The sequence below is a fragment of the Thamnophis sirtalis genome, unplaced genomic scaffold (genome assembly GCF_051295495.1).
Source record: "Thamnophis sirtalis isolate CommonGarterSnake01/CBP01778 unplaced genomic scaffold, rThaSir2_p1.2 scaffold_6, whole genome shotgun sequence".
Lineage (NCBI taxonomy): Eukaryota > Metazoa > Chordata > Lepidosauria > Squamata > Natricidae > Thamnophis > Thamnophis sirtalis.
Genome location: NW_028261386.1, coordinates 85,428,153 through 85,454,177, shown reverse-complemented (window position 1 = coordinate 85,454,177; position 26,025 = coordinate 85,428,153). Strand labels below are relative to the sequence as shown.

At 36.7% G+C, this 26,025-nt stretch overlaps 1 protein-coding gene across 4 annotated transcripts in view; it reads left to right on the top strand.

Annotated features, from left to right (window-relative positions):
* The window catches only part of UTRN (utrophin), a 468,873-nt gene that overhangs the window by 327,896 nt on the left and 114,952 nt on the right, over positions 1-26,025 (top strand). For all 4 annotated transcript variants that reach the window (XM_087718331.1, XM_087718332.1, XM_087718330.1 and 1 more), the window contains exons 54-55: positions 10,917-11,073; positions 24,733-24,862. In XM_087718331.1, coding sequence (XP_087574457.1) covers positions 10,917-11,073; positions 24,733-24,862 — 287 coding nt within the window. The remainder of the gene's footprint in view (positions 1-10,916; positions 11,074-24,732; positions 24,863-26,025) is intronic.

Sequence of the window (26,025 nt, the reverse complement as noted above, 5' to 3'; positions counted from 1 at the left end):
AGAGAACCAGTTTGGTGCAGTGATTAAGGCACTAAGCCAGAGGTGGCATTCTGCCGGTTCACCCCAGTTCGGACAATCTGGTAGTGATGGCAGCAGGAGGCTCTGCCCACCCACCCAGACGTCATCACAGATGACCTGTGCTTGCGCATGCGTTCCCGATTCCAAACCGGTAGTGAAGGTGATAGCATTTCATGTTTGCACCAAGCTAGAGAGTCTGTAAGCTCTAGTTCCAATTTAGACATGAAGCCAGCTATGTCTCTTTGGGCCAGTCGCACTCTCTTGGCCTCAGGAAGGAGACAATGGCAAACCACTTCTGAAACCTTGCCAAGAAAATTGCAGGGACTAGCCAGGGCAATCATCAGAGGTCAAAACTGACTTGAATGCACCTCCCTCAAAAAAAAGTAATGATTGAAAGCAAAGATCAATGTTTCTTTTCTATCTCTTTAAATAGCATGAAATATGCAAAACTTCCATTAATATCGAATATGTGGCCATGTCTTCTGGATATGAGGACCTTCTTCTAAATCAGTGTTTCTCAACCTTGGAGACTTTAAGTCCTGTGGACTTCAACTCCCAGAATCCCCAAGCCAGCAGGCTGGGGAATTCTGGGAGTTGAAGTCCACAGGACTTAAAGTCGCCAAGGTTGAGAAACACTGTTCTAAATAAAGAATTTCCTGATTTAGGGATCATATTCTGTACGTAGAAGATAAAGCAGAAAGCTCAAGAACACTCAAGAACCCACCTTAGTCTCCCCCTAAATAGAGAGAGATCAGTGAAACAGATAGATATTCCTGGTCCTCAAGATGTAGGAATTTCAATTTTCAGTGCTAGAAGCTAAGAATAATCTTTGCTGTTCCTCTGAGAAATGTGCAACTATAAGATGTATCTGTTTTCATAGCATCATAGTAAGTTCAATTCTCATAACATCAGAATAGATCCAAACTTTAAAAACCTGTTGCATGGAGAACAGGTTAGAACAAGTTAAAGAAACATGGTGATCAGCATGCTTTGCAGGATTAGAGTTTAATCTTAATTTTAACAGCATTGAAAATTGTAAGCAGTTTGTTCAATAGGAGCAATTGGTCTTCAGGAATGATTATAAAGACCAGCTGCAGGTTATGATGCATCTGGCAGTTCAGTAGAGGCAGGAATATGAATTGCACCCAGAAGCAAAGATCTGAATTTGGGATATTTGCTTAGACTATCCTATGACAGCATGTATCTCTAAATCATCCAGGCCCAACAATTAACCTTAGCAAGCATCTCAAGTAATTTTTTTTCATTTTATTTTCAGAGACATTTTTGTAAATAATATAATGTCATTGTAGTCTGCCCTTTATTACCTGAGTTTGATAAGTGCCCCATAGCAATATACCCTGATGTAAAGTTTCTGACACCTGATATGTGAATATTTACGCTAATGGAATTTTGTATTTTATTTACATTGAAAAAGTAGTAGAGTTAGTTAAAGAAAGCACTGTTAATGCCTGGTGTCTCTAATCCTTCTCTGTTAAAGGGTGAGATTTATGCTAATACATTAACTGAGACAAAATTCCAGCTCTGCTGAACAGCTTTGTGTTTCTTGGGGATTATTATTTTTAAATAAGACTTTTATTAAATTTTAGAAAAATGTAAAACACAAAAAAAGCAAGGGAAAAGGATTTTTTTTTTAAAAAAGGTAAAGGGACAAGGAGAGTGCAGACATAAAAAGAGAAAAAAGCTATGGGAAAATATAACTTCTGAATTTCTTCAGTACAGATTAAAAAAACCTTAGAATGAGCATTAACAAATAGTATTTCTATCAGCATAAACTCGTTTGTCATTAAAACTTAAGAGTAAAATTTTATTTCTTTCAGATTCAAGCAAAAAAAAAAAACAACCAAAAATGGGTTCCAAGTAGAAATAAGCTAAACAATTTTTTTCTTTAATTAAAGCAGCCAATTGTGCCATCTCTGCCAACTTCCTTAATTTCATCATCTGTTCTTCCATTGTGAGTCTTTCCATCTCTGCTCACAGAGCCTTGGTGATGTTAACAGATAAAAGAATAAAGTTTCAAGTATTTTTTTCCATATTTTTATCTATCAAACCTAAAAGAACAGCCTCTGGCTTCTGTTGTACATTCAATAATTCTCTAAGTTAAAATACATATCTAATTTCAATAAGTCTTAATTTTTTTACATGTCCAACATATTTTGAAATTGTTTACATATCCAGCATAGGTTTGGCATACTCTCATATCTCTTTGACATTTTGTCAGATATTAAATACCTACAAGTACATATTTTTATAAAAATTCTCTTTCAAATTATAATTCATTGTAAATTTTAGTCTTTTACTCCATATATGCTCCCATTGCCCAAGTATTTCTTGGAGATCAATCATCATTTGGAAGAATGAATGGTGCTTGCTGTTTTACAGTCATTTATTTCAGCCAGGCTCTTAATTTCGATGTTAGAATATACAGATGAGATAATAAGAGTAATTCTTACGAATGGTGTTTGCAATTACATTTTAAATGTTTTTATGGTTGAACTTGTGTTTGCCTGATGTTTTCACCACAATTTTCAGCTCTTCAGCTGCTCTTTTGCTAAGATAAATATAAAAAGTAATTGTATGATTGATATATATATATATATATATATATATATATATATATATATATATATATATATATATATATATATATATATATATATATATATATAAATTTCCTATAATAACACCAGCAGATACGAAGTTTGAATTGCATTCTATAGGCAGAACCTCAATTTTAGTCAAATAGAAACATTTCTACCAATGCATCAATGGAGAGACAACACTAAACAAGTCAACATTTGACAAAGAAGAAGTGCAGTTTTGGGGCAGCTATGGGACAACCCAAAGAAATACAACAAGAATGCAACTTGGATGGGAGAAGAAGGCGGGGCTTAGCAGTGAGAAGATGGAGTTTCAGGCTACTCCTGAAATTCCTCTATACCGAAGGATTTTTGGACGGGTTCTTTGAACTCTAGCTGTCCCGGAGATGACAGTGAAGGTGAGGAGAGACCCAGGACCTCAGAGACACCCGCAAGTCTCTGGGGGGGGTATTAACTCCTCGTGCCAATTCCTTTCTGGATTAGCTGCATGCTAACTGAAACTGCAGGTTGCCCCTAAGAATGGTAGAAGTGATGTCATCTGGTAAGCTGATTTTATTATCCAAGAGAGACTGTTCGCGTTAAAAACTTAAGCTAACTGAAACCAAAGAATAAGGAAATTTAGCGGCAAATTGGCTTTTTTTAATGGATTTATGGCTGGTGGTTACTTTACTTCTTAAATGCTTCAAGAAACTCCTCGACATCCTCCCCCCTCTGACTCTCCCTAAGTGGATCGTAAAATTTATTTTCTACTAATTAGCCCGTCACGATTTGACATTTTTATTACTTTATTACTTGGCTCTGTTTACGATCAGATAAGATTGCACAGCCTGCAAGAGTCTAAGAAAAGTGCTTCGAAGTCTGTGGGGAAAAAAAAGAGTTTGCAATTTTTAACTGCGACACATCATGGCGTCTCAAAATAAGATTTCATTTCAGATTCTTTTTTCTGCATGTAGAGGGCTTTTTGACTCTTATCAAAGGCTGGAAAGAAAATTGGATCATCTGATTTTAAAATATGAAGTAAAAACTGAGATCGTTGAATGTTTAAATGTTCCTGAAATACAAATGGAAAATGTGAGAAATGGTGTCTGGTCTATCTCAGAGGAAGAAAGGAGGGGGGGAGCTATAAAGAAGACTCATTTAAAGAGACAGAGTGCAGGAGGAATGGAAAATCCACCCTTGAGAATTAAAGTTAACTTGGAAAATTTTACAAGCCCAGGACAACATTATTATTTCATCACCGACATTCAGAGTTCAAAGGTGCGAAAATATCTTTGTCTGGATTTGCTTATGAAAACATTTGGTAAATTTATCCAACGCGTGGCAATTGGCTTGAGAAGACTTTGCTATTGGAGAGACACTGGCTGACAGATGGAAGAACGTAATTTAAGCTGAATAATGACTGATATGGATAGTAATATATATAATTTGGAACTGGCTGATAGATTGAAGAATACAATTGAAAACTAGCTAAACCTAATTGTTTTTTTTGTAACAGATATAGTTGAATAATAATTGATATTGATAGTAATGTATATAATGTGGAGTTGATATGATAACTAATAATTGGATATGAGAAAACATCTTTAGATTATACATAAAGAGTATTAACTACAATAATTATCACTATTAAAAAAACTAAATAAAATACATACAATCAAATGTTAATCAATACTGGGAAAATGTTATGAAATATGATATAATTAAATATTATGGATGTCCAGCAAAAATAGGACATGAGGATTTGATGATAATAGAGGATTTTACAAATAAGTAAATGAATTGTCAGCATATGTTATGGATTAATTCTTTAGCATAGCTAAGGATGAAGGATGTTTAAATAACCATAGGTAATTAAAACTGGAGGTATAATGATGTTGATATGGTAAATATCCGAGTTAAGATATTTGAATTAATATGAGTTAATGGAAGAGAAGCACCAAAGCATGTTGTAACCAGTTGATATACTTCTTTTTTTTTCATAATAGACACCTGTGTTTTGTTTTGTTTTCCTGTCTTGTCTCTTGTCGTTTTTGTCTTTTTTTTGTATTATTTTTATTTTTTATTTTTTATTTTAATTTTTATTTTTTATTTGCCCTTTTTATTTTATTTTTTCTTTTCCCACCGGTGTGGACAGGTATTGTTTAAGATTATTACTTTTATTAATATTTTTAAATAATAATTACAGTTAAATGAAAATGGATATACAATAATGCTTGAGTTAATATGAGTTATGTTGGTTGACTGTGGAGGAGATGTACCAAAACTTATCTGTAATTGATTGATACATTTTCTACAGATGTAAAGAAAGATGCTGTACCTGTTTTAAATTAAAATTAAAAAACATTTATTAAAAAAAAAAAGAATGCAACTTGGATAAAGGAGTGGGTAAGAATTAAAAAAGAAGTGAAATGCCCAAAAATGTAATAACAGCTGAAATGGTAGAGAAAAAGCAAGATCAAGATTTGGTCAATATCAGATGAAGATGAACAGATTGGTTTTTGTTTGAAACATCTGACTGCTCTACACACTCACTCGTTACCACTGTCAAGCAGTTTAACAACACATTGCAAGGAAGTGAAATTGAAGATCATCTAACATCTGGCAAAACTTACCTGATTGTGAAAGATCCAACCATATAGCAGTACCAGCAACTATAGGCCAAGTATCTGCTCACCAACAATTTTCAGTTTGCTAACTGATTTGATAACTGATGCAGTTCAACAGCATCTAGTTGAAAACAAACTCTTTCCTCTTGAGCAAAAAAGAAACTGCTGAAACAGCAGATGAACAAAAGATCAACTCCTAATTGACAAGGTGATTTTTGGAAAACTCCAAGGGAAGGAAGGCCAACATGAAAGTAGCTTCAATTGATTATAAGGAGTCATTCCCTGCCACATGATTGGATAATCAAGAGCCTAGGAATAATGACATCAGAAGCTTTGCACAAAGATTAATGGCACAATAAAAGAGACCATTCAATGATATACTGGTAGTCTAGAGATGACTCTTTCAAGGACATTCACTATCACTACTACTATATGTCATTCTTTCAGGAATGCGTTCTTCAAGCTGACAACATCAAGCACACTGAAGTCAAGGTTAGAAATGAAGACATCATGAGTCGAAAGATCTTAAAAAGTCCAGGAAATACTATCAAGGAATTAACACCTGGACAAAGCAGCCAAAGCAGATAACATCAAGACCTAGCTATGGTAAACAGAAGAATTGAAGAAAGAGACATTTGGATTGATTTTGGCTGCATAAGGCCAAATCTTAAGAACAAAGAAAGCCATAAAATTCCTTTTGTTTTAACTATTCTTAGGCTGTACAACTTGTGTTTTAAGTCACTTTCTTGATGCATGACCCACTTTCTCTTGAATTTATGCCATCTAAATTTTTGAGCCACAACTTTCTATAAATATATATGGCATATTATGTACACATGAAGTTCTTTTAATTAAGATGTCTTTTGACGTGTGGTGACAAAAGAAAAAATTAGGTAAAATAATTGGATGTACATAAATAACATGTATACATAGAAGCCTCAATACTTAATAAATGAGTGTGATTAATTAGCCAATAGAGAACGTTGGCAGGTCATACTTTTACTACAAGAATTGGTAGGAAGTTAAACAGATAACGATATAATTAGCAATAAAATTAAGGGATTTTGACACCAGCTTCTGGGGCAATCAGAAGCATCCTAGTAAACATTCAGAAATGCTCTAGAGCAAAATGAAGAAAAAGAGGATGTTAATGTTTAGATGGATACTCCCTGCTGTTGGATTGTTATGATTTGTTTTACCTTTAGATTTGTTTGCATGGGGATTTTTGGTTTGTTTGTTTCAAGCTGTCTTTATTGATATTAGATTTATTGTTTAAAATACTTGGGGATTTTGTTACATTATGTTTCACTATTAGTTTCAATAAGTAAAATAAACATATTGATCTTTCTCCTGGGCAAATGCAACTAGTCCTTGACATACAACCAATCATTTAGCGACAGTTTGAAGTTACACTGAAAAAAGTAACTTATGACTGGTTTTCATACATACTGTATGACTGTTGCAGCATCCCCACAGTCATGTGACCAAAATTTGTGCATTGACAACTGGCATGATTTACATTTATGACAGTTGCACTGTCCTGGGGATATGTGATTATCATTTGTTACCTTCCCAGCTGCCTTCCGACAAGGAAAGCCAGATTCACTTAACAACTGGAATGTTTTGCTTAACAATTGTGGCAAAAAGTTTTAAAATCTGTCTTGCTTAGCAACAGAAATTTTGAGCTCCATTGTGGTAGTAAGCCGAGGACTACCTGTAGCACAAAGCTTAAAAAAATTGAATTTTACAGTTGACACTATCTCAGTTACCTGTGAAAAAAGATTTCTTCTGATTTTAGGGTTCAATAGTATAGCAATATCTGGCTTTAAGTATAGCATAATTATAATAAAAGAAGAGAACAGAACAGATAGAAAAGTTTAAGGCAAGTGTAGGAAATACTTGAGCATGTTATTTTTATATTTCGCAACTCTTTGGCTAGCCTTCTAAACTGAATTTTGGAGGGACTAATAACATTAGTTATTCTTATCCAAAGTTACTGTAGTAGCCTGCCTTTGCAAAACACAGAATTACTAGATATATTTTTTTAAAAAATGTTATTTAATCCACTAAGATATAGTTCCGATTTAATATTACACGTCTAACCAGAAATATCCAGCTATTGACTGATTGGCCAAAAAATGATCTTGCCAAAGTTGATGTGTTCTTCTATAAGTGCATTTTTTTCCTACTGGCAGCATGTAAAATTAATAAGGGTGCTTTATAGAATAGTCAAAGAAAGGAAATCAAAGGGCTATAAGAGTTCATCTAGTCTAAAACCTGTCTAGTACAGGATTCTATTACTATTCAGCTGTTGTTAAAATACTTCAAAGAGAATCCACAAATTCCTGAAACGCTTGGTTTCAATGTTCTTCTTACCAATATGATTCCCACCTCCCAATGTACAGTTGAAGTTTACTTCCTTATAATTTAAACCCATTTAATTTTGCCATCTTCTGGAATATTCTGAACAATTATGCTCTACCTTCTATAGCAGCAGCTTTTTGGATACCAGGGACCAGTTCCAAGGAGAGAGATGCTTCTGTGGACCACAGTGGGTGTGGTTTTGCGTGTTCCCTGCATCCCACAAATGGGATTTTGCTTGTTTGCACAGCCTGGTTTCTGGCATACCGTGGTCTAGTCTAGTCTATGGAATGAGGGTTGGGGAATCTCTGTTCTATAGGATTAAGTGGACATGGGATAAATTAAATTAAAAGAATACTGAAAGAAATATTGTAAAGCTTGTTAATGGAAATGATAGCAATATGTCAAAGAATGGAATTGAAGCAAATGCTATAGAGGTTAGTGTCCAAGGGAAAAAGATAATGGAATGGATGTTATTCTCTTACAATACTGAAAAATGGTAAAGTTGTGGATGTAAATGTTATAACTAGAAATGTATTAAAACATACTTTGCAATTTTATTATAGGATATTTATATGCCTTGTTTATGATGTATGTTAAGACTGGTGAGAAAAATGTAATTATTTTTAGATAGCAAGAATGAATGCAAAGGTTACAGGGGAATCGGCTGCTTAAATTAATGGTTAAGTATGTGAGTAAGTGTGAATTGAATACAAAAATGATTAATTTATGGTTTGGTCAAATAGAATGAATGAGGATTGAATTACCAAGAAAATGTATAAAATAAGAATCGATGGGTTAAGAGGAAGACTAAGAAAGTCAGGACTGAGAGGTGAGAATGAAATCCCCAGAGAGATTAGAAATTTAAAGAGTGAAAATCAGTGTATGGAATGGTATGGGAACGTAGCAGAACAAGAACATTTTCAAGGGGGGAAAAACGGTGTGGAGAGATGAAGTAGATGAAACAACTGTAAACTAGATTCAGCTATGTTTTCACACCTCATGCTTTTTGGTCTGTTTGCTTTATTACTCCATTAATCTTTGTATGTAATTTATCCCAAATGGGAATAGTTTAATGGTTTGATTTGATTTGATTTTACTTTATTTGTATGCCGCCCTTTTCCCTGGGGGGACTCAAGGCGGCTCACAATATAAGGGAAGGGGAAAATAGACAAGTTACAAACATGAAAACAATACACCGTTAAAAAGCACAACAGTCATACCATTCGAGTGGGGTTGAAGTCTTTAGCCCCAGACCTGTCGGAACAGCCAGTTTTTAAGGGCTATGCGGAAGGTCTGGAGGGTGGTGAGGGTACGAATCTCCACGGGGAGTTCATTCCATAGGGTCGGAGCAGCCACCGAGAAGGCTCTCCTCCGGGTAGTTGCCAGTCGACATTGGCCGGCTGATGGAATTCGGAGGAGGCCTAATCTATGGATCTTATTGGTCTAGTGGAGGTAATTGGCAGTAGGCGGTCTCTCAAGTACCCAGATCCTATACCATGAAGGGCTTTGTAGGTGACAACTAGCACCTTGAAGCGCACCCGGAGATCAACAGGCAGCCAGTGCAGCTCGCGGAGGATAGGTGTTACGTGGGTGAAACGAGGTGCACCCACGATCGCTCGCGCGGCTGCATTCTGGACAATGGGTCCAGAATGGGTATGTCTGTATGCATGCATTGTTTTGCTTTGCTTCTCTCACTGTGAAATGTTACTGTGATAGGAGCCTACCAGTAGGTAGGTTCCTACTGGTTTGGCTCGGTTTGGCTGAGTAGGTAGTAACTCGGCCTGTCATGCCCCTGAACCAGATCTCTCAGAGGCACCTATCTTGTTTTGTTTTTTTTTGCTTCTGCACACGTGCAGAAGCATTTTTATAGTACTGCGCATGCAAGCATAGCGCGCATCAAGTGCGCATGCGCAGCGTGTCCCTGAGCAAACCGGCAGTAGCAGCAGCCGGGACCCACCCCTGGATAGGAGGAGGGGCAAGAATGGGAGTTGGGCACTGGAAGCCTTCTTTTGCAGTTCTCCATTGGCTGAAGGGAGTGGAAATTCAACAAAGCCTTGGTGTTACCTTTGTACTACTTTTTTTGGTAGGGCTTATGATAAATGGATGAATGCTGTGTTCTGATGGTTGTCCTTGTAGCATGGGAACACTTCTCTCCACCTTCCCACAAAAATAATAATAATTGATGACTGTCTCTATAATCTACTAGAAAATATGAAATTATCTTCATATAACAAACTTAACCAGGCTGGTTTAGTATGTTTACTGTATATCATGCTAAATTTGTTTTGCTAAACCTTGGTTACGTATTTTGTGCTTTATAATGCTGTGTATACTTCCCCTGTATTGTTAGTTTATTGTTCTGGGCGATATGTGAATTGAAACAAATTGTTATTTGGTAACCAGGTTGAGGATTTTATGCACCTGTTGCATTACTTTAAAGATTAAATAATTCTTTTTCTGCTGCTAGAATTTAATTCTGAAAACTAAAAACTTTTATCAGAAAACTAAAATGAGAACTTTTAATTGTGTCCTGGGGCCTAGGGTGACATATAGGTATTAAAATTGTTTCTCAGTTGTAATGCTCTCAATATTAATATCCTTGAACATATAGATTTGAAAGTGAAGTATGGGATACTTTTACCACCATTCTAGGAAAAAAATGGCTGTAGAAGATTGTAACAATTTCTTTATAGTGTTTATATTTTTTGTGTGTTGACATAAACAAGGGACTAAATTAAAGAGATCTGACATCAAATGTAGTTACACTAACAGCATGCCATTTTAACTGAAATACTGCACGGTGCTCTAGTGATTTATTGATTCAGCAAAATACAACATATAATCAATATCAGCAATGTTCATCTGGGTGACAGTTAACCCTCAAGAGCTTATTCCTTTCTGGAAATGTGGCTATCAAGTAATAGCTTAAATGGAAATTAAAACGATTGCCTTAAAAACATTGGAGAGTGGGGGGAAATTTGAGATCCATTTATATGGTGGCCAGAGCTTGGATTTGCAGGCAGTGCAGAAGTAAGACAAGCTTTTGGTGCTTTTATTTATTTTTAACATATTTAGGAATATATTAAATAATATTTTAAACTGCATTTTAATATCACGGTGTTACTTTTTTTTTTACTGAATTCGTTTATTTATAAATAATTTTCAAAGATATGAAGGCGTTGCTTGTTCTGTTCTTTGCTTTAAATAAAGAAAATTGCATTCTATTCACAATGCAGTATTTGACAGCTGAAATCTGGTATGTTTTAATGCAGCACAAAATTCCTGAAAAATGTGTTCAATCTTATTGTAGGGCTCATTTGGAGGCAAGTGCAGAAAAATGGAGTAAATTACTGGTATCATTGGAGGAACTTATCAAGTGGCTAAATCTGAAAGATGACGAATTAAAGAAGCAGATGCCTGTTGGTGGAGATGTTCCAACTTTACAGCAGCAACATGACCATTGTAAAGTAAGTTGCTTAATTTGACACTATTATTTCATCGTGAGCATAAGAGGTAAAAGATAGAATTGCCCTCCAATTAATATGTTGGATACCTGGCTGCAAACCACTGAGTTCTTTCCATAACTAGCAACACAGAAAAAGAAAAATAACTTTGTTTTGGAGGGTTCTGTTCTATTCTGTGAATATAGCAGTGTTCCTGAAGAAATCAGTAACTGCTGATCTTAGATATAGCTGTATATGAATCATTAACCTAAGAGGCCATGGGTACATTGGCCAACCAGGTCCAGAAGCCAGATACAAAAAGTTAAGTAATAAAGAAATGAAAAATAATCATGGCTTTTGGTTGATAGACAAATATGTTCAAAGTTGCCAGTGTTTTTTAAAGCAGAACATATTTGATACATTATTTTAGTGCTTCATTTCAAAAAAGCATCTCTGGGCTCATGGAGTATGGTTTTTTTTACATAGATGCACAGTCGTTCAACTTCTGTGTGTTTTAAAGGAAAACATGAATTGAACTTTAGAGAGAATTAGAGAACGTAATATATTTAACATTAAATTTAAAGAATTTAAAGAAACAACAAAAATGTAGCACTCATATTTTTTATCATCTAGTATTGGTACTTTAGAATATGTGCTGTCAAAGTAAACATAGAGTATTTCTACTTGTACTGAATGTAAAGTTTATGGGGTGGGATAAAGCCTGGTGGATCCTTTTTAATCATGACTCCTTAGTTTTGAATTATTTCAGCAAGGAGGCATTTGATTCTGATATCATTTAAATATCAGACACATGTTTTAAATACTCATTTAAACTCTTCAGATTAACACTATTCACTTAAGTGTTCTATAAACTGTTTCTATATTCCTAGGTTTTAAAGTGACTTCCTTCCTTCCTTCCTTCCTTTTCTCCATCTACATACATGACTCTAGACCAGGGGTGTCAAACTCGCTTTGTCAAAGTGGTGTCACATGACATATCACAACTTCCCCCCTTCTCTAAAATGGGCAAGGGCGTGGCCAGCACGTGACCCATCTGGCCTGCGAGCCGTGAGTTTGACACCCCTGCTCTAGATAGCGTGCATTAAACTAGATAAACTACCAGAGCCAAAAATAAAAATACATAGCAGCTGAGCATTGCAAGATTGGTTTGAACCTCCAATCTATTCTCCTACTTGCACTAGTTTCTATACTGACTTCAAGCCTGTATAACTGAGAACCAAGTATGCATTTAGGCCTTGAACCCATTTTTGTGGTTCTAGTTCCCTTCCAATCATGTTTTCTCTAAATGAGCAAAATGTATTATGGGAACTACACCCAAACAGTAGAAGTATGTAAGTAAATAAAGAAACAAATTACTTATGAAATACATTTATAAACATTTGGATGATGATGACAACAACGATGACGACATGAAAGCATTTGCTGTTGTCCCTGTCTAATATTTATAGCCTGGGATAGATCTCACTGAATGGAGATCATTCCAAAGTTGGTATGGATTCTACCTTCTATGAGGACTCTTGAGTGATATTACCAAATAGATTTCTTCATTACAATTTAATGGTCTTCATTTGCCTTTACCTTTGCATTTGCCTTTCGACATAAGTTCAAAACTTATAAAAACACTTTATCATTATTTTTTTAACAGCCTGCACTTTGGTAATTACTGTTACTCTTAGCTTTACAAGAAAATAAATCCACTATTTTGATACATTTTTTCATGGAAAAGTACTGGATCTAAGTTGGTGCTGCAAAAAAGGTCCTCCACCTCTCTCTGCCCCCCACCCCACCCCCGTTTTATTGTCTGCAACAATAAAGTGGAGGGTAGGATGATGGAATTTTAAAAAAAAGAAATAAAAAGAGAAAAGGGCCTAATTGAGATACCTGCCGAATACTTAATGCTTTCTTTGTCCCTAAAACAGCATGAACTATCTTTGTGAAACTCCTGCAACATTGCTGGCTCATGAATTTGCATCATTTTAGCTGCTTGATTATTTATTTATTTATTGGACATGTTATTCTGTGGTTATATCTGCCATTCATTCCTAATTCTTAATGATTAGCTTACATACCGCTTTGCCAATCTCTTCTTTATTCAAATTCCCATTCTTACATTTTTAATGCGTTGTTCTATTTCAAAATAAGTTGTGGTTCATTTTTGTTTAAAATTATTAATTTAACAGCTCTCTCTCTCCTTTTCTCTTTCCCCAGTACTTTGCTTCAGTGAAGTAAACAAATAAGCAGCCTACAATCTAGATTCAAATTTCCTTGCTTCATTTATTTAAATGTTGCTAAAATGTGCTTGGAATCCAAAAAAAGCTATGTATTTGTTTCTTTTATGAATTTGCCTGAAGTTTATATTATTAACTCTTATATTTGGGGGTGGAGAAATTTATGCAAGAAAGAGCTGTGTAGACATGAGAACTGAAGAGGGTTAGAATCAAACAAACAAAAAATAGCCACTAATAAATATACCTACATGTAAAATATTTCTATCTTCTATCGCAGCGATGGCGAACCTTTTTTGGCTCGTGTGCCATAAGGGTGGAACGCAGGGGGGTCATGCGTGGGCGTGCCACACATATAATGCAATGCACGACCCCCCCCAGTGCACATGCATGCATGAGAGGTGCTCCCCCCCATTTTTTGCATGCTTTTTTCACCCTCCCCAGGCTCCAAAGGCTTTATAGGAGCCTGGGGAGGGCAAAAAAGCCTCCCCCCCCGGAGGCCCTCTGGAGGCTTTAGGGAACTTCAGGAGGCTTCCCTGAAGCCTCTGATGGGCAAAAAACAACCCTACGAACAAATTGAAGTCACTTCCGGTTTGCTCGTAGGGACGGTTTAAGCCCTCCGGAGGCTTCAGTGAAGCCTCTTGAAGGTCCCTGAAGCCTCCGGAGGGCTTAAACCAACCCTACGAGCAAACTGGAAGTCTGTTCCGGTTTGCCCATAGGGCTGGTTTTTTGTGCTCTGGGGGTTTCAGGGAAGGGCTCTGGAGGGCCCTCATGGGGGGGAGGCTCTTTTCGCCCTCCCCAGGCTCCTATAAAGCCTCTGGAGCCTGGAAAGAGTGAAAAATGCCTTTAAAAAAGGCTGAACTCAGCTGGCCAGCACACACATGCATGCTGGCCAGCTGACAGGGCAACGCCTTGCGTGCCCTGACAAATGGCTCTGTGTGCCACCTGTGGCATGTGTCCCATAAGTTCGCCATCCCGGTCCTATCGTTTAATTACATTTCCATCTTTTACATTTTATCATAACTGCCATGTTCTCAAGCTAGTGAACACATAAAAACAACATTTGTCTGTTCTCTATTATTAGAAATGTTTTGAGCAAAAGATGCATAAAATCCTAGAAAGAAAATTCCTATAAGGAAATTTAAAGTGATTGAATACCAATTAAGTAACAAGCAAATCTGGAATTTCCTTAAATGCTGTCATTTCTGAGCAAATTTTACAGCAAGTACTTGAGGTGACGTCAAAGAATTTATTTATTCATGCATAAAATTAGAATGGTAGTATATACATGGAAGCTGGAAGCAATTTGCTGTAATTTTTAAGGCTCTGAATTTTGAAACCAGGACAGAAGCTCCCACAAGCATAACTAATGCAAAATTCAACAAGGAGTATAAAAGGAACAAAGGAGGTGACTAGGCAGCACTAAGGATATTGCAATCAATTTACACCCATGATGAAAATGACCTGGCTTTTCCCTGGGAAACTGTAACCGGGCAAAAAGGGTAAGAAAAGAGACAAACATAAAAAACAAGAAATAATTTAGAAAAAGAATAATTATTTCCTGATATTTAAATTGCCAAAAAATCCTGAATAATAAACCCTAAAAGCCAAGTTTTCCTAATCAAAAATACTATTAACCACTATAACGACACTGACTTTTTTCAATCATGGGCTTTGTTAATATTTTTTACGGATTGCAGTTGGAGAGTTTACAACAGTAATTGGGACTGGAATTTCTGTCACTAAGCAAAATGGTTGTAATGCACAAAATTTAGTTATTTGTTTGTTTATTTATAAAATTTATTGGCCGCCCATCTTACCATAGGGTAAATCTGGGCATCTTACAATTACATATACAGTTAAAACATAAAAAGTTAAAATCAGATATTAAAATCAATGACAAATAGGAAGGGTGGGGTTGAGTGCTTGGGAGGTAGGATCTGTTATTACTCAATTGGCCACCTCAATTGCACTGTTCCTCTACTGAGTCCTCAAGCTAACAGGTCTTTAGGCCCTTACAAAAAGGACAGTTGGGGCCTACTGGGGATGTTAAGCAAATCCAATTACCCCCATTGACTTTGCATGTCAGAAGCTGGCTGGAAAAGTCCCAAATGGTGATCATATGACCCTGGGATACCACAATTGTTCTAAATACATGCTGGTTATTAAGTGCTGAAATTTTGACAGTATCACTTTGGGGCCAGTCATAAGACGTTATTTTCAGTGCCATTTGAACAGTCACAAAATAAATGATTGTAGGCTGAGAACTACCTGTATACTGAAAAAGCAACTCTGTTGTTCTCTGTGGAAATAATCATAAGCAGTAAGTTATGTTTTTGTTATTATTGTAAAGTGAGGAAATAGCAGTCAAGATTATCATTAAATTTAAAAGGGATACTGTACTTTTATGCTGTGCACAGATATTCCTGTGAAAGAAGTCCATAGTACTTTGGAATTTACAATACAATAGCATTACTTTGGCATTTACAATACAATACAATTTCCCTGATTCCTTCTGGTATAATAGGAAAACTCTTATTGAATTATAGAGTGAGTATTTTTTCCCCTTAAAAAGTAACTTGTTTTCATTGCTGTTTCTGATTATTAGTGAAAAGAGTATTTTGGATATGTCACATCCTATACTGATGATTGATAAAGTGAATGATAGCTACTTTGCTCCATAAGAAAGCAAAACCATTAAGAGATACACATGCTGGTAGTCTTGTGAGTTAAATCTTTAGACTATAAGAGTTTTATGATTTATAGAAAACAGTCTGCGCTTGAGGGTTCAACAAAGAGAAAGACAGATTGTAACAAGTAAATAATGAATAGCTCTGAGTTGTTTTCCACTTAAAAGCTCATCTTTAGAGGCTCCTGCAGTTTGTGCCAAATCCAAATATTTTTTAGGAAGTTAGTGTAGCTCTTCACTGTAGATAGTGTTTGGAGTAATAAGATGCCTTTGGAGTAATAAGATAAATCATATTGATTACGCAATACTTTATGTATGTGGTGAAGAAAGGACAATCAAAATGCTCTGATTCTGGTTGTTTCCCTTGGAGTACTTCCCCGGGATCTACAAAGATTTCTTTTAAAGCCCTTCTTTAGGTTTGTGTAATTCAAAATGAGGGGAAGAAATTTGTGTTTGGATAAACTGAATTTGCTACTAGGAAATGATATATTTTAAGCTATTTATCTAGAGTTCCACTATATTACACAACATGACCTTAATCTTTATAAGAAGCAAAGAACTGGCACAGCTCTATAAACTTGCATTCTTCAAATACTGAAACTATTATCCAGCTTTTTCTGATCAGTCTGATTGGGTGCTACTAGAAGCTTTTGAAATTTCATTAGGTACTATCAAATGTATTTATATTTATATGTATGTATATATGTATTTATTTATGTATTTATATAATCAATAGCCATATGGACTAGAAACTTGCTTTCAAATGAAAACAAAACTCTGAAATTCTATACTCAGTACTGCATTTTATGTTTGATTTGTACATCCACAAAATTTATAGTGCAATACAAAGGATAAAGCAGTAGAAATTCCTGCAAGTATTCTCAGTTGCCAGATTGGCAAATTTCTTGCTCTAGCTCAATCAGGGTGTGTCTGGCGTTGAGTATTAAACTTTTCTTTCCAGTATGAAGGAAATAAACATGTTTCCTTATTGGAAATGAAGTACTGTTATGGGGAGGGCAAAGGAGGCATGACTTACAAAATTAGAACTCTAGAGGATCGTATCAAGAAAATAATAAGAGAACCTTGACATCAAGTTATTAGTTTTCTTTGCATATTTTGCTGGCCTGACTTATGAATTATTTTATGTAAATATTATCTCCAGAGGTTAATAAAGAAGCCGAGAATGCAAACATTGGTATGGATAGGAGGGATATGACTTAGACAGATCACCTCAATCCCTACAGTCCTTTTAAATATCTCATCCTAAATATTTACTTAGAAGCTGAGGAGATTCTCTGAGGCAGACTGCTAGGGAGCAAGAGAATTTCTTTCTTTTGCTGGCAGAATCCTTGATTCAAGCATTACCACTAGTGGAAGAAAACATTTTATTGGGATGCGAGCCTGCAAGTTAATTCTTAGAAAGTTGAAGATGATTAGCAGAATAGTGGGCAGAGAGAAACAGGAGTGAAGTGAAAGTTAGACCTCTTATTACAAATCTTACTCTAAAAGACAATGAAAAGACTGGGATTATTTTGAAGTGCAGAGTAAAAATCTGAGATTGTCAGACCAGAGAGGATCCTTAGATGTTACAAAAGCTTAAGAGAGTTAAAAAAATACTGAAATTGAGGTACAAGCAGGGGTGTAATGGAATAAAAGTAATGAACATGATAGGATTTAAAATTTGAAGATAGAGAAGATAATGAAAAGAAAAAGAGCAAAACTATGTAACAGACATCGAGATATATTTGAGTAGAAAAAGATAGGGTACAATAATGGATATTTTTGAAATAGAAAATGTACAGGTGATGGACAAAGAATAGAGTCACATGATGTTGATTGATGTACAGAAAAGGTTGAGGAGAGAAACTATAGTGGAACTATTTTTGATGAATACAATTTTCACTGAAATCCACTATAAACCAAATATGTCCCGTTCCTTCTTAGATTTGAGTACATAATAATTAGCGATTCATGAATTGTATATGCTATCCAGGCAATATTACCTCAGTATTCAGAATGGAATTTCTCCATTATGATATGTCCACAACCTGACCTATCAGATCTTTAAATGATGACCTCTTTCAATCTGTTGACCCTCATTGACATTCTACAGATTTGCTGACATAGTTTGGTTAGAACTTTTACTGTTTATTGTTCAGTTGCTTGTCACATTTTTATAGATATTCCTTTCATTCTTGTAGTGTTCCGACTTGGTAATGATTAGAGTGCTGATCTAACTTACAGTAATGTTCTACTAACAGAAGATATTGTAAATTGGGACTGTCTTATAGTGTATGTTGGATGTTAACATCTCTACTGAATATCATTGTATGCTGCTTCTATCTTTATTTGATTATCACTAAATCAGTTAGTGTCTTCCCATTAGCATATTAGTATTATCAATTTGAGGTCAGAACCTCCTTCTGAGTTTGGAGATATTTACTTGTTTTTCCATGTTTATGTTCATCCTCAGTGTCTTTATTGATGTTGTTGTCATAAATTGGTTCATGTCGCTTCTAAGAGTGCTCTGAAATTCTTTGTGAAGTTCCTTTCTGAGAAGTTTGTTATTCTTTGCTTAGGGTTCTCTTCTCATCTTAACAATTTCCCCAGCTTGTTCTGACATCCAGTTTCCCATCTTATGTTTTTTCATCTTTGGCAGTCTCTTTTCATGTTCATCCTTAAAAATGTATTTGATTTAATTACATAGTTCCAGTTTCAGGACTTCAAAACAATCCCCGATGTTCCATTTGAAAAGTGGGTATAAATTTAGCCAGATGTCTGGTAGGCAGGAGGTATTGTCACTTTTATTCATGTTGGGGGTGTTTGTTTCTCTATTTCGATAGCTTCCCCACAACATGAATTTCAAAACACTCCCACAACATGAATAAACGTGAAGATACCTCCCGCCTACCAGACATCTGGAAACCAGCCGTAGTCAACAAACGAGCCCCACCCACCACCCAGGCCATTACAACACAAAACAACAACGGACACACAGCCAGCACCAATCAGCACCATCTACCAATCATGATACAACCACACAACCAATCATTCCACTTACTGAAACAAAGCCCGCATTCCACACACACACATCAAGATTTATAGAAAGACGGCAGCTCCGATCATGCTTTAAGCCCAAAACCCAGCCTGAAGATGGCGAGTGAGACCTCGCCGAAACATTGCCAAGACAATCTCAACCTTACATGGGAAAAGACCCAAATACAACTAGACCAGAATGCCTACATCTGTGAAAATCTACAAAAACAAACAAACAAACAAACAAACACACACACACACACACACACGTTTTAGATTTTTTTTTTTTTAGATTTTATTTAACATTTATAGGCCGCCCTTTTCCCTGAGGGGACTCAGGGCGGCTTACAATAGTAAGGGAAGGGGAGTGAAAGACAAATACAGAAGAAAAAAATGTGAGGTAACAAAAAGTACTAAAACACAACATTCACTCAGCATTCGGGAGGGGCAAGAAAATTTATCCCCAGGCCTGACGGGCTAGCCAGATCTTAAGGGCTGTGCGGAAGGCCTGGACTGTGGTCAGGGTACGAATCTCCACGGGGAGATTGTTCCATAGCGTCGGAGCAGCAACTGAGAAGGCTCTCCTCCGGGTGGTCGCCAGTCGGCACTGACTGGCGGATGGAATACGGAGGAGGCCCGCTCTATGCGATCTGATGGGACGCAGGGAGGTTATTGGCAGGAGGCGGTCTCTCAGATAGTCAAATCCACTACCATGGAGCGCTTTATGGGTGGTAAGTAAGACCTTGAATTGCACCCGGAGATCTACAGGCAGCCAGCGCAGCTCGCGGAGGATAGGTGTTATGTGGGCGAACCGAGGTGCGCCCACTATCACTCGCGCGGCCGCGTTCTGTACTAGCTGAAGTCTCCGGGTGCTCTTCAAGGGCAGCCCCATGTAGAGCACATTGCAGTATTCCAGCTTAGAGATCACAAGGGCTCGAGTGACTGTCGTGAGAGCCTCCCGATTCAGGTAGGGCCGCAACTGGCGCACCAGGCGAACCTGGGCAAATGCCCCCCTGGTCACAGCTGATAGATGGTGATCAAAACTCAGCTGTGGATCCAGGAGGACTCCCAAGTTGCGGACCCTATCTGAGGGGTATAAGTTTTGTCCCCCCAGCCTGATTGATGGTACGGTGGTCAAATTATTGGGAGGAAAACACAACAGCCACTCGGTCTTGTCTGGGTTGAGCACCAGTTTGTTTGCTCTCATCCAGTCTTTAACAGCTTCCAGACCCTGGTTCATCACGTCCACCGCTTCATTGAGTTGGCACGGGGCGGACAGATACAATTGTGTATCGTCCGCATATTGATGATACTTTATCCCGTGCCTCCGAATGATCTCGCCCAGCGGTTTCATGTATATGTTAAATAGGAGGGGGGACAAGACCGACCCCTGTGGCACCCCATATGTTAGGGGCCTCGGGGACGATCTCTGCCCACCCACCAACACCGACTGCGACCTGTCCGAGAGGTAGGAGGAGAACCACTGCAAGACAGTGCCGCCCACTCCCACCTCCCGCAGTCGTCGCAGAAGGATACCATGGTCGATGGTATCGAAAGCCGCTGAGAGGTCAAGGAGAACTAGGATGGACGCAAAGCCTCCATCCCTAGCTCTCCAGAGATCATCGGTCAATGCGACCAAAGCGGTTTCTGTGCTGTAACCTGGTCTGAAGCCGGACTGGAAGGGGTCAAGATAGTTTGCTTCCTCCAAGGTACGCTGAAGCTGGAGGGCAACCACTTTCTCAACAACCTTCTTATGGGTTTCAAAAATTTTGGGACTGGAAGACAATTTAGAATTTTGAGTGCGTGTTGGTGAACATCCTTACAGAATTACTATGAGAAAGAGACCGTCATCATCATAATTTGTTCTATTGTCTACCCAAGATGGTCCCTGGCATTTTTTGTCCCTTTTCTTAAAAGCTTGGACTTTAGTTACCTGCCTCTTATTTTCAAAGAAAGCATTTGAAGGCTGTCTAGTAATTAATGTGAATTACCGAGCTCTTTGAATCTTTCCTTAATATGTTGCAGAACAACAACCAAATTATAAAATGGCAGCTACCAACCAAGGCTGAGTCTTTTTTTAATTCATCACTTTTGTCACCTGAGCTCCAGATGTGGTAGCTTTTATTTTGGAAATTTAATCAATATGTTTTGAGTAACTGTGAATAAAAAGGCATAGCAAAGTAATTTAGAACAAAGATTTCAGCCCAGTGATTGTTCCTTTTTCTGGTGAAGCCTGTAAAAAATCTAATTGTATGTGACTGTTAGATACATGATTAAAACTAATGGCAACATGATTTTACTGTTCATTTCTATTAGGTTGTTTTCACTCAAAATTTACAGTGAAATTAAATTATTACAGGGATTTATGAGCAACATAATTTCACTCAAGTTACCTTTTAATAATTCAAATTGTTTCCATCACATTTAGATTTAAGGTGTTCTGTGTGATACGTAAATGACTATTTTTTCTGAAAGCCTGAACAGTTATTTCTGTATTCTTTTGGTTTGAAATTGATTTTTCTTGATCGTGTAATTTTTTCATTACTTAAGTAATTCTCTTGTAGATTATAATCTTCTAAAACATGTCTGACCAGATCGGAAGAATGGATTAGGTACATTTTGCTGTGTATTTTTTTTTTTTAGTCTTTCTAGTTTTATACTATTCCTCAAGAATAAGGAAGAAAAGGATGTTTTTCATATATTTATTCAGATTCTGATGCATTTATTGGCTTACAGAAAATCCTTTTTTTAGGATTGAGTGTATATCAATTAATGGTGAGTTGGGAGCTGTGCATTAAAAATAAAAGTGAACAAAATGTTTTCTTATTATAAACTATTATTAAGAGTTCACAAACTTTTAAGCACTTCTATGTACACCAGGCTTAAGGTTAACATTCTCTTTGAATTCATATCCTTTTCTGAATCACGATATTTTTAGCATTTTCATGAACTTTGCATTGAATATATTAAAATAAGCACGCTAACAATAATTGAATAAATGTTTACTGAATTGCAAATTATGCATTCATGTGCTGTGAGTTAAACATTAATATATTCTCCTGCCATAGAAAGAAAAGTTTAAAAATTTAAAGAAATATTTTAGGATTATTATATGTGCTTTATGAGAAACTAAGACTCATTATATTCAGTCAGGTTTACTCTGGTTTGAAACTAATTTGTGCATATTTTAATGGCTTGGTTGATGAAGTAATTATTGAATAGTCTGCATGTTTATGATTAAGAAATTCTGAGGACAGTCAATATCATTTGAATAGAAATCAATCACATAATGGAACTTTTTATTCTTTCCTAAAGTTGTATCCCTGAGTCTTCATCAAACTTGCTTGTGGAAATTTCCTGAATTTCTAAAAATGGCTTTCTAAAACAGTTATGGGACAGGAAAAAGAATCAATTCCTGAGTTCTGTTGAATAAACAAATTCAGCCATTGGGCATAGGAGCTTGAATTTTACTGTTAGCTATGCTTAGCCCGAACTCAATAAAATCAATCTGGCTTAAATTTATCCCAGTAACCAATAGAATAGGTTACTCTAAGTCTATTTTTTCATTGCATATATATAAATAAAATAATTTGAAACAAAAATAAGCAAAATAAAAAAAACAGAGATCAATGTTTTTAAAGTAATAGAAACTGTCAGTTGGTCTTACCTGAACTGCATGTTTCAAGGGTGAGTGGGAGCAGTCACTGTATGGGTATTCTCACGGCCCAATTGCCTGGAGGCTGAGGTAAATCTGAGGACACTCCCTCTGTTCCTCCTGGTGACTCCCCAGATTAACCGATGATTCGGAGAAAGGACCTGGAAGAGAAGAGAAGAACAAAACCAGCGGCAGCTTCCCTTCCTGAACATGAATGGTCTGTGGTTATCTACTCAGGCCCGGTGCTGGCGCCTAACGGGCGGGAAGTGACTGCTCCCACACCCACCCTTGAAACATGCAGTTCAGGTAAGACCAACTGGCAGTTTCCAAGGTGGGGCATGGGAGGAGTCACTGTATGGAACATACCCAAGCTAGATGTCCATGGGAGGGATTATTGGGTCTGAGTTTCCCGAGTGTCCAGGACACCCTGAAGAACCCACCTCCCGAAACTGTACTTTTGTTGTCTGGGGACAATAGTATACTAGGTTTCCATATGTATTCATTGTAAGCAGTGATATGAAGTTTGCTAATGCAAATTTGCTTGTCTATTAAGTAAAATACAGCATTCTTAGTAAGGAGCATCTTCTTCTAACTACAGGGACATTTTCATTTCTATTACCTGAGTGGAAGAATATTTTCCTTTTATGTTTGTGTAAGGCTCCTTGCAAGCTTTAATTGAATTAATTCACAAATGATATAAGGGCAGGGAATACTGCTAAGCAAGTTCATTTATAAAATTAAAACATAACATAGTCTTCTTTATGTTTAATTAAAGTTACAAAGGTCAGTTGGGTATAAATCTCTTCATTTCAAGAGAAATCGATAGGTTTGTGCCCTTAATCCCAATTATCAGACTTGATCCATATTTTTAAATTAATGACATTTGTAATATAGACAGAAGGATAGACATGAGTATAGGAGGATAAAAGCAACCATTTCCTGCACCAGCCAAGAAAGCTAGACATCATTAAGGTGGTTTTTTTCAAAAGGCAACTGGACTTTCTTAGTTTTTTCCTTTGAAAACATTTTGCTTTTCATCCAAGACTTCTTCTGAACTGAACTGAAGAAGCTTCTTGTATGAGAAGCGAAACATTATCAAAGGAAATGTTTCAAAGAAAAAAGAAAAAGCAAGTCCAGTTGCAGTTTTGGAAAAAGTACCTTTGGGACAACCCCAACCTGGAGTCTCCATAGACAAGGAAGCTTCTCCACTTCTTTATTTTAGACTAAATCACACATAGTCATTTATTTGCTATCTTGGAATTTTCTTTTTCGGTTGCTTTATCCTGGCCGAGTTAAAGGTGTGATGGAATGTGAGTAACATTAATATCACTTGCACTTTACAGCACTCTCTGGGCAATTCATAATGTAGAAGCATTATTTGCATAGTAAGCGAGTCAGGCCTGATTTTACAATCTTTTCACCATGGTTCTGAAGTGAATCACTGTGGTCATTAAGTGAACCCTTGGTCTTTAAGCAAATCCAGCTCCCCTCATTGATTTTGCTTGAAGTAGGCTGGCTGGAAAGGTCAGAAATGGCCCTTAGCTCACCCCAGGACGCTGAAACCATCCTCAGTTGATGTCAGTTGTCAAGGGTTCAAATTTTGATCATGTGGCTGCAGGGAGGCTACACTGGTTATAAGTGCCAGGACTGGACATAAGTCAATATTTTCAGCACCATCATAATTTCAAACAGTCACTAAATGGTTGTAAATCAAGGACTGTCTGTATTGTCATTAATGGTGTTATTCTTTAAACCTAATCCTCATGGGTTATTTCTGAAATTGTATGAACATCATATTTTGATTCCACCTAGGATTTTTTTCCCCTTGCTTTTATGTTTTTACATTTAGTCTATTAAAATGCCTGCCTTGCCTCCAGATTTCAAGTCAGTTTTGCATGTTCTTTCACGCTATATTTATTTATTCCATCTCTGTGTTTTGTAAAGTGGATATTTTTGTATTATAAGTTTGATAAAGTGAATGAAAAGAGCGGACTGCTGTTCTGCAGATTGCCTGCAGTGTGAATTTACAAATTATGCTTGTTTTGTTTTTTGGAAAGGCACTCAGACGTGAACTGAAGGAAAAAGAGCAAGTGATTTTAAGTGCTGTAGACCAAGCACGAATGTTTCTTGCCGACCAACCAATTGAAGGGCCGGAAGAGCCAAGAAAAAACTTACACTCAAAGTCAGGTCAGTTTTTTTGGATTGCTGAAATTGAAAAAAGTCTCTCTCGTTAAAATAATGTGTGAGCATAATGGCTTTGATATTCTTTCTTCTTCAAAGAATGTTTCATTAATATTATATGCATTGATATCATAAATGAGCACGGACATATTATTGAGAATTAGTGTGCAAGCACCATTCAAATAAAATTTAAGCTGCAGGAAGCAGAACTGAGTAGTTTGAGAGCACAGTTGAAATTATAGTTATCCAAAGGACTGGACAATTGAAATGTGACTCTGCTTCTTGTTTTTGTTAGAAGCTGCCAAATTTGATATATTGAGACATGCTATCTAGCATTTCTTTCTAGCAGTCTAGACATCTCAGTAGAGATAAGTTTAATTAAAGGATATAAAACCTTATCAATCTTAATGGTTAAGATGAACTGTGGTGTAACATTGTTGGAGAAATGTGAAAAATAAGGAGGAATTTAAGGATGCAAACAAATACCTGGAATTATCAATTACTTGGACTATGTATTTTTCTATGCGCTGTTAACATATTGGATTCCTTTGGGACCCCTAGCAAATTTAGGGAAAACAGCATATTTGGATAATGAGAGCATATTATAAACACCTTCATTAAATAGCTGACATGATGGGCCAGCCTAATCACAAACTGGTCAGCATATACATTACTGTATGGAATTGTATAGTATAATAAGGTAATTCTATCTTTAAAAAAAAAACTGTTCTCGGTTAAGTATTTCCTATAATTAAAACATAGATTCTATGCATAGCTATACCTAATTTTTTGATATGGTACCAATCCATGTTTTAGGTTAGTCTAAGAGTAGTTTCAAGTGTGAGTTTAAATCTCTATCAAATTTGTTTTTAAGGTGGGGAGTTATTCTGGACATTGCAGCATGTTTCCACAAATTGGTTAGGTATTTTTTCATAGAAGGGATCCGACAATCTTACCAGAAGACATATATCAATGATGGCTAAACTTTTGGTTCTCACGTGCACGCGCTAGTGAGCAGGCACACATGCCCACTCCCATAATGCAATGTGGCCAGCTCCCTTCACATGCATGCACTTACCTGGCATCCAAAACAGGCCACTTGGAGACTCCTAAGATCAAAAACAGAGCTGTGTGACCCCTGCAAATGCACATGTGTCCCTCCATGCATG